This window comes from Cebus imitator, unplaced genomic scaffold, assembly GCF_001604975.1.
Source record: "Cebus imitator isolate Cc_AM_T3 unplaced genomic scaffold, Cebus_imitator-1.0 Scaffold122, whole genome shotgun sequence".
In the NCBI taxonomy this organism is placed as follows: Eukaryota; Metazoa; Chordata; class Mammalia; order Primates; family Cebidae; genus Cebus; species Cebus imitator.
This window is the reverse complement of record NW_016107437.1, coordinates 1,992,041-2,001,521: the sequence shown is the minus strand read 5'-3', so window position 1 is coordinate 2,001,521 and position 9,481 is coordinate 1,992,041. Positions and strand designations below refer to the sequence as shown.

The following is a 9,481-nucleotide window of genomic DNA, read 5'->3' as shown; positions in this document are numbered from 1 at the left end:
CCAGAGACCGCTGCCTGCCGGGGCTTCGGAACTGGAGGGCGGGCGACTGTGGGGGTCGAAGGCGTGTGGAGCAGGAGCTAGAAAGGGGTCTAGGGGTGAGGTCGGGCTCAGGGTTGGGGACACCTTGTGGGGGATCCCGGGCGGATCTGGCTGCAAGGGAGAAGAGTACAGGGCTCTGTCCCCAGCGGGTGTGGAGACACCTGGGGCAGAGGAGGGTGTGTCAGGGCGCGTCCCAAGAGGACCTGGGGGCAGAAAGTGGAACCTAAGGTAGCGGGGCAAAAGCCGGGTCGCCAAGTCCGAAGGGGGCGTCCGAGAAGTGACCGGAAGGTACAGGGGCGGAGCCAGAGTCCCTCGAGGGACGGGTGCTGGGACAGGTGCAAACAGGCAGGCAGAGAGCCCCGCGGGAGGGTCCCGAAGAGACGGGGAAGAGGCGCCACAGCAGTCCCGCTGGCGCCACCGCGGAAAAAGAAACCGAAAGTGGAGCTGGGGGCGGGGCCTGCCGGGGGCGGGGCCTCCCGCCTTCGCCCGCCCCGTCTCCGTGCGGGTTTAAAAGACTGGCGCAGGGGCGGGCGCCGAGCAGAACGAGCTGCGGCCGTGGCAGCTGCACGGCTCCAGGCCCCGGAGCATGCGCGAGAGCCGCCCCGGAGCCCCCCGGAGCCCCCCGCCACCCCGCCCGCGGCGCCCCGCGCACCGCCGCCAGGTGAGCCGGTCCCTGGGCGTGGAGGCGTGAGGGAGGAGGGAAGGGAGTCCAGGGCAGCCGGGAGTTCGGCGGGCCTCAGGGGCTGCAGGATGGGGTCGCGGCCGCTACGCCCCTGGCCCCCGGCGGCCCCACCCAGGCCGCCCCCCGCCCGCGGGTCTCCAGCAGCACAGCCTTTCTCCGGCGCTAGCCCAAATCGCCCGGACAGGGCGCCGATCCCGGCCTGGCCAGCAGGCGGCGGGCGCGGAGCGGCGAGCGGGGGCCTGACAGCTGTAGCCGGAGCCGGCTGCTCTCCACGCCCCCCTCTCGGTTGTGCCCCGAGGCCGGACTCCGCCTCCACCAAGCCCCCACCCGCCGGGAAGAGCTCCGCGGAATGCAGAGCCCGTTGTCTAGCTGTGCCCACTGAGGCTGAACATAGCCGCGCGAACTTGGTGCTCCATGCTTGCCCCCTAGGGCCGGGTCCGCCGGGAGCGCCGCCCTCCAGAGTTGCCGCGCGGGCGCTCACCTGCCCGGCCCCGCAGCGCCCCGGCTCACCGCCTTCTCTCCCACGCAGCGCACCCCCGGACGCTATGGCCCACCCCTCCGGCTGGCCCCTCCTGTAGGATGGTAGCACACAACCAGGTGGCAGCCGACAATGCAGTCTCCACAGCAGCAGAGCCTCGACGGCGGCCAGAGCCTTCCTCCTCTTCCTCCTCCTCGTCCGCGGCCCCCGCGCGCCCGCGGCCGTGCCCGGCGGCCCCGGCCCCGGCCCCGGTCCCCGGCGACACGCACTTCCGCACGTTCCGTTCGCACGCCGATTACCGACGCATCACGCGCGCTAGCGCGCTCCTCGACGCCTGCGGCTTCTACTGGGGGCCCCTAAGCGTGCACGGGGCGCACGAGCGGCTGCGCGCGGAGCCCGTGGGCACCTTCCTGGTGCGCGACAGCCGCCAGCGGAACTGCTTTTTCGCCCTCAGCGTGAAGATGGCCTCGGGTCCCACGAGCATCCGCGTGCACTTCCAGGCCGGCCGCTTTCACCTGGACGGCAGCCGGGAGAGCTTCGACTGCCTCTTCGAACTGCTGGAGCACTACGTGGCGGCGCCGCGCCGCATGCTGGGGACCCCGCTGCGCCAGCGCCGCGTACGGCCGCTGCAAGAGCTGTGCCGCCAGCGTATCGTGGCCACCGTGGGCCGCGAGAACCTGGCGCGCATCCCCCTCAACCCCGTTCTCCGCGACTACCTGACCTCCTTCCCCTTTCAGATTTGACCGGCTGCGCTGCGCACGGAGCATTAACTGGGGTGCCCTGTTATTTTCTGTTATTATTTGTCTGGGACCACATGGGTGCCCTCCCCCGCCTGGGTTGAAGGGAGAGGGGGTAGGGGTGAGGCGCCTCCCGCTCTCGGCTGGAGGTGAGGCCGCAGACCCCCTCCTCACCTCTTGAGGGGGTGCTCCCCCTCCTGGTGCTCCCTCTGGGTCCCCCTGGTTGTTGTAGCAGCTTAACTGTATCTGGGGCCAGGACCTGAACTCGCACCTCCTACCTCTTCATGTTTACATATACCCAGTATCTTTGCACAAACCAGGGGTTGGGGGAGGGTCTCTGGCTTTATTTTTCTGCTGTGCAGAATCCTATTTTATATTTTTTACAGCCAGTTTATGTAATAAACTTTATTATGAAAGTTTTTTTTAAAAAAAAAAAAGTTTCTAAAGCGTGTGCTTTGGCCAAAAGTTTAACTTGGATCTGAACAGGTCCAGGGGAGAGAGGTCCCTAAGGCTGACCTCCTGGGCTGTAGGTGGGGTACGGGCCTGCTCTGTGGCTGGGCACCCCTCACAGTTACACCCACAGCTCTCCAGGGAGAGAAACGGTTGGTCTAGTTTTGGCGTGTGTCTGGTAAGGCAGCAGCTCGAATTTGAGCACCTTGTGCGTGCCAGCCCTACTTCTGTGCTTTGCATGCTTATATTTACCTAATCCTACAGAGAGAGAGACACCACCCTGTGAGGCAGGGGGTCTGATCCCCATTCTACAGAAGGGAAACCTGAGTAAATCTCCCATGGCCATTCCTGTGTCAAAGACGACACTTGGGCATTTTTTTTTTTTTTTTTTTTTTTTTTTTGGGCTGCCCACTAAGCATCTGCTTGAAATGGATAACAGAGAGGAAACTTCTTTGGTTCTATGACCACAACAGCTTCCAGGAAGAGGACGGGGGTGGGGGCTTAGTTTTTGGAAGGAGGAGTGGCACATTCGGAACCAGCCTCAAGGGACACATATTTGGGATGGGATGGGGGATAGGGGCTGGGCCTGGCTTCCTTCTCACCCTGTTGTGTCTTGTGTGCTTTTTGGTGAACACACCACTTGGAGCCAGAAAGAGGCTCTGTGGTCTGTGGTGGTGGGAGGGTGCCGCTGGCGGCTAGGGCAATTCCCCTTGCCTCCCTGGGCCTCCCACCTTGCTAAAGGCAACTCTCTGCACATCATGGAGGAGGTTGATGTTTTCAGGAGCCAGGGAACGGAAGGGTGGCTCCAGGACGTTTGTGGGGCTGACCCACAGCACCAGAAAGTGCCCAGGACCTGGTTGTCTGGCATCTTCTGTGTCTTAAGCCAGCCTGACACATGGACCATACTGGCACCTTGAAGGGAATAGTCAACACTTGGTGAATTGAATCATTTTCAGGTTTAGGGTTCAGCAGCCTGGTGGCCATGTCACACTCCATCTTTAGAAGCCAGAATGGCCCTCTGCAGCCTTGGACACCCTTGTAATAGTGCCCTAACGCTTAATAATACCTTTCAGACTCAAAAGCAAAGCATAAAATTCACTTGATGGTCTGAGAACCAGAGCAGCGCAGGCCTGTCTTGGGGATTAAATAGGCTTCAGGCCTTTAAGGATGGCCAGAAGAGATTTAGGATCTCAGAGAGCTTTGGCAATTTCATCCCTCACTGAGGTGAAGTGGGAGGGAGGGAGGCGGTGTCTTGTCTCTACCTCCAAAGAATCTCTGCTTTTTCTTTTCCTTTCTTTTCTTTTTAGCCACGCCCTGCCCTTCCTTCTCTGCTGTGGATTAATTAAGTCCTGTCCTTGTTCTTTACCATCTGTTACCTGCTCTGGGCAGTGTCTGGAGAAACAGAAATCCAAGGCGGCAATGCTTGGGAATTGGGTTGTAATACTAGTGATACCCACAGACCCTCAGTGACTGCTCACTTGCTGTGCTGGCCCCATTTTACAGCTGGGGAAACAGGCTCAGAGAGGCAAAGCAGGACTGCAACAAGGGGTGGAGCCAGATTCTGCAAACTCACTCAGGATTTTTTTAGAGGCTGGGTACCACTAGGTAACCTGAACACCTAACCGTTGCAATAATAACAGCACCAGCTGCTCATATTTCTATATAGCACTCACTGTGCACAGACTGCTCCCAGGTCCCGCATCACCTGTGTAAAGCATTCAACTCACACCCAGCCTTCCGATTTAGGTACTGTGAGCATCCCCGTTTTACAGATGAGAAAACAGGTCCTCCTCTAAAGAGGGGGCATCTAGCAGGTAGCTTGCAATATGTTATGGGTTTTTTTTTCCCCTCCTTTATAAAAAGTATAAAAATTACATTTTCCTTACACAGTGCTGGGTATCCAAACCCATTCCTCTTAGAAAACTTGAAGCAGAACAGCTAAGAATAAAGGCCCCTCTGATCACACTTCCCAGAGCTGGCCCCTTCCTCCCTTTATGAGTCATTTAAAATAAATCTATACTAACGTAGGTACAGTGACCTCAACACCCTGGGAGCTGCACCCCAGGTCCCATGTGACTCAAAGTGTGTGCAGGCGCCACTGCAGGGAGAAAAGGCTGTGTGTGTGTGTGTGTGTGTGTGTGTGTGTGTGTTTGTGCCCAGGCGCGTGCAAGCGCCATGTGGCTTCCCAGGTGATGCAGACTCCCCCCCACCAAACCTCAGCTTCATGATTCAGCAGCGCTGACGTCAATTTACAAGAATGAAAAGTGAGAGGAGGGTTTGTATGTAAAGGACTGACTTGGGGGCCCAGGTGCAGTGAAGGTGAGTGGATGAGCCAGGGCAGCATGAGGCAGGCATCACGAGAAAAGAAGTGCTCTCTGGAATGACAAGGACTGTGTGTGGGTGCAGGGATAGCCTGTGACCAGTCTCCAAGCCACCCCTGCACACTCTGGCCCCCGTGTTACAGATGAGGAAATGGAGGCTCAGACAAGTGCAGCCACCTACTCAAGGTCATACAGCTCAAAAGTGATGGCCAGGACTTGGACCAAGTCCATCCCACTGTAAACAAGACAGGTTTCTTCTTCTTCTTCTTTTTTTTTTTTTGAGAGAGAATCTGGCTCTGTTGCCTAGGCTGGAGTGCAGTGGCAAGATCACAGGTCACTGCAGAACCAAACTCCTGGGTTTAAGCAATCCTCCCGCCTCAGCCCAGGGACTGAGTAGCTGGGACTACAGAGGTGGGCCACCACAACCATCTAGTTTCCTTGCTTTTGGTAGAGACAGGGTCTCACTATGTTGCCCAGGCTGGTCTCAGGTGATCCTCCTGTTTCAGCCTCCCAGAGTGTTGGGATCACAGGCATGAATCACTGCTCAGCCCAGGATGGGTTTCTTATGTAGTGGGAGAGGGGATGGGATTAGGGAGGAATCTGGTGAAAATTCATATTCCTAGGCCTCACCTCTACCTGCTTGATCCTCCCAACCTTAAGAGCAGGTACTGTCATTATCCCAGGAAGTGGCGAGCTGAGCCTCTTTCTAGGTAGAAAGTGCTTACACAAGCACGTGGCAGGTGCCAAATACATCTCTGAATGACGAGGTGCCAATAATGATGGCTGAAGTTCATACAGCAAACACTGACTGAGCACCTCCTGTGTTCCAGCCATTATCTATTTCTCCTCCTTCTCCTTTTTTTAAGAGATGAGGTCTCCGTTACACAGGCTGGAGTGCAGTGGTGTGATCACAGCTCACTGCAGCCTTCACTTCATGGGCTCAAGTGATCCTCCCATCTCAGCCTCTTGAGTAGCTGGGACTACAGGCATGCACCACCATGCCTGGCTAATCTATTTTTGCCAAGATGGGGTCTGCCTATGTTGCCTAGGCCAGTCTCGTACTCCTGGGCTCAAGTAATCCTCCCACCTTAGCCTCCCAAGATGCTAGGATTATAGGTGGGAGCCACTGCACCCAGCCAGGCATTATTCTAAGCCCAAAGGATACAGGAATGAATAAAACAGGGGGTCTGGTCCCTGCTCACTGAGTTTACATTCAGGGCCTTGGACAGTAAATAACTAAACATGAAATAAAGGAAAAGGAGCATTCCAAGTACATGGTGACAGTGGTCAGATAAAAACTCCACAGGGTGATTGGACAGTGGATGGGGCTCTTTTAGAGAGAAAGGTCAGGAGGCTTCTCTGAGGTGACACTGAAATTATTATTGTGCCTGGAATGACAGGAAGGTGCCAGCCAGGTAAAGCCAGGAGATGAGATGAGCCGTCCAGGCAGAGGGAAGGGCGAGTGCAAAGGAGCTCAGTAGGAAGGAGTTTAACAAACCATTCAAGAAGGCCAGCAAAGTGAAAAGGTGGGAGGGATGGGCAGGGGTCAGGGCTCCTGGTGCCCTGTAGACTTTGGTGGAAAGTGTGAATTTCCAGATTGACGGGGAACGTGGAGGTGACCTGCTCTGACCTGGCTGCTGGGTGCAGATGGTCTGAGCAGGGGGCCTGGGGAGACGGGCTTGGACTCCCTGCCTCCTGTATATCCACAAGGGAGCATTCACTCTTGGCCAGTCCCCTTGGCTTTAGCCAATCAGACCAACGACAAGAGGAGGCCACAAGAACCTGCCTGGGGGATGCCGGGCTGAGGTGGGTGTGGCCAGTTCCACCTGGATGCCAGCTTTGTACCTCTCACCTGGCCTCCCACTGCCATCACCCAGAACCTCCCTGGGGCTGGGAGCTTACCAGGAAGAACACAGTAGGCTTGGCCTGCTTTTGGGGGCAGGGGGTATCTAGTGTCCCTCAGAGAGGGAGGCGCAGTTTTCACCAAAGCAAATTCACACAGGGACAATGGTGCCCAGGTGGGCCCTCAAATTGCTCCTCCCAACTGTGGTCCTGGCTCTGGGACCCGACAGATGGCCCTCAGGGGAAACAGGTTCAAAGCTCTACGGGCCCAGTACACCCTCCTCCACCCCGTTCTCCACCCCCTGTCCCCCGACACCCAGGGCAGGTCCGGCATCCCACGCGGCAGCCCTACCTGGGTCCCCGCGGCAGCGCTCAGAAGGCCCACGTTCCGCGAAAACGGCCCAGGGGTCTGGGCAAGGCACTCACCGTGCTCCCTCCTGCCTCGGGGCCTTTGCCCGTGCTGCTCCCTGGTCCCGCTGCGGCAGTGCTGTCTGCCAGCCGGGGTCTGGGTGGAGGCAGACAAATGAGGCCCAACCAGCTATAGTCGAGCTGAGGCCCCACGGCGCCCACACTCTCAACCACCACGTGCTACGCCAGTGACGTCACTGCGCCGTTCTCCCCACCAACCGCTGCCCCCAACCCACTCGGCATGGCTCGGCCACGTTCGGCTTGACTTCTTTCGGCTCGGCCACACTCGGCTCCTCTCGGCTTCTCCGAAGCACTGCCGGACGCGCCGCCCTTCCAGCTTTCACGTGGTTCCCAGTCCTCGTGGTGCATCTTGTCCGCAGGGACCTCAGGGCTCTTGGAAGACCCCAGGCCGGGCGAGGCCATGTCCCAAGGGCAGGCCAGGTCAAGGCCACAATAGCGGGCCCTCTCCCACCCCTCAAGTCCTCAGAGACCAACATGTGCTCTGCTTCTACCCCATTCCGGCCCACACCGACCCCCCCCCCCCCCCCACCCCTTAGATCTTGAAACTCTTTTCCTACCTGTAAATAAGCTTAAGACCTACCCACCTCATGGGTGAAGTTCAATCAAAGGATGCCTAGAAAATACTTAGCACATGACGTATGCCCCACTGGAATCAGCCCTCTCTGCTTGATTCTTTTATTGCTACTGGTTTGCTGCTGCTGTTGTCGCTGCTGTTTGAAACACAGTCTCGTAGACCGGGCGCGGTGGCTCACGCCTATAATCCCAGCACTTTGGGAGGCCGAGGTGGGTGGATCACTTGAGGCCAGGAGTTGGACACCAGCCTGGCCAACATGGTGAAACCCCGTCTCTAATAAAAATACAAAAATTAGCTGGGTGTGGTGGCGTGCACCTGTAGTCCCAGCGACTAGGGTGGCTGAGGCAGGAGAATCACTTGAACCTGGGAGGCAAAGGTTGCAGTGGGTCTAGATTACGCCACTGTACTCCAGCCTGGGCAACAGAGCAAGACTCCATCTCAAAAAACAAAAAAGTCTCACTGTCACCCAGACTGAGTGCAATGGTACAAGCACAGCTCACTGCAGCCTCAAAATCCTGGGCTCAAGGGATCCTCCTGCCTCAGCCTCCCAAGTAGCTGGGACTACAGGTGTGTGACACCACACCTGGCTATTTTTTATTTTTTACTTGAGACTGTGGTCCTGCTATGGTGCCCAGGCTGGTCTCGAACTCCTGGCCTCAGTGGTTCTCCCAGCTTGTCCTTCCAAAGAGCTGAGATTACAGGCATGAGCCACCGCACCCAGCCAGAACTATAATAATAATTGTTATTCTGCATCACACCAGCTGTGCAGAGGATTTGAATCAGCATAGCCGTGAAGTTGGACCCACCTGGTCCCACTCTCAGCCCATTTCTTGCTAATAACAGCACAGCGTTGGCTGCCAGCTCACCCATGTCAAATGCTCCCTAGACGCGAGGCATTGTTCTAAGTAATTCATGCATAGTATCCCAATTAATCCTCACAAGAACTGTATGAATCAGGTATAGCTATTATTACCCTCATTGTGCAGATGACGAAACTGGGGCACAGGGTTAAATAACGGGCTCAGGTCACGCTGCAGGTAGGTAGCAGAGCCCTGGTGGGGGATGGATTCTGTCCCAGGGCAGCCTATTTTTATAGCCATGCCTTCGTTCTCATGTCTACACCAAGGCTGTTACCCATCAGTCACTGAAGCTTCACTTGTATTTTTTTTTTTTTTTTTTTTTTTGCCAGACCTGTCCAAGTCCCCAGCTGTTCTTCTATTCAATTAATATTTTCTACAAATTAAGTTACATGATTTCCTTAATTAACTTTTATTTCAAGGGAAATGTTTCATTACCATACATGGAAGGTAGACTTTCCCACAACAAAGAGGTAACCCTTAAGCAATGCAATGAAATCCAAACAATGTAAGTTAGCTAGAGACTGCTGTGTGCTGCGCAAAAGGTTGGCTCCATGTTTGGTTGAGAGACAGAAAAAGAGAGAAGGGGACTGTGCGCAGTGGTTCATGCCTGTAATCCCAGCTCTTTGGGAGGCCAAGGCAGGCAGATCACCTGAGGTCAGGAGTTCGAGACCAGCCTGGCCAATGTGGCGAAACCCTCTACTAAAAATACAAAAATCAGCTGGGCATGGTGGCCTACACCTGTAATCCCAGCTACCTGGGAGGCTGAGGCAGGTGAATCACTTGAAGCTTGGAGGCAGAGGCTGCAGTGAGCCGAGATCACATCACCTGTACTCAAGCATGGGTGAGAGAGTGAGACTCTGTCTCAAAAACGAGAGAGAGAGAGAGGAGAGAGAGAAGAGAGAGAGAGAGAGGAGAGGCAAGGTGTGGTGGCCCACTTCTGTAATCCGAGCACTTTGGGAGGCTGAGGCAGGTGGATCACCTGAGGTCAAGAGTTCAAGACCAGCCTGGCCAACATGGTGAAACCCCATTTCTACAAAAATACCAAAATTAGCCAGGCATGATGGTAGGT

General features: G+C 56.3%; 1 protein-coding gene across 1 annotated transcript; it reads left to right on the top strand.

The window, feature by feature from the left end:
• The first annotated feature begins 510 nt into the window (after positions 1 to 510).
• SOCS1 (suppressor of cytokine signaling 1) lies at positions 511 to 2,361 on the top strand. The gene is made up of 2 exons (XM_017539976.2): positions 511 to 700; positions 1,251 to 2,361. Exon 2 carries the CDS (start codon positions 1,301 to 1,303, stop codon positions 1,940 to 1,942), a length of 642 nt encoding a protein of 213 aa, XP_017395465.1. The 5' UTR covers positions 511 to 700; positions 1,251 to 1,300; the 3' UTR covers positions 1,943 to 2,361.
• Positions 2,362 to 9,481: the final 7,120 nt, after the last annotated feature.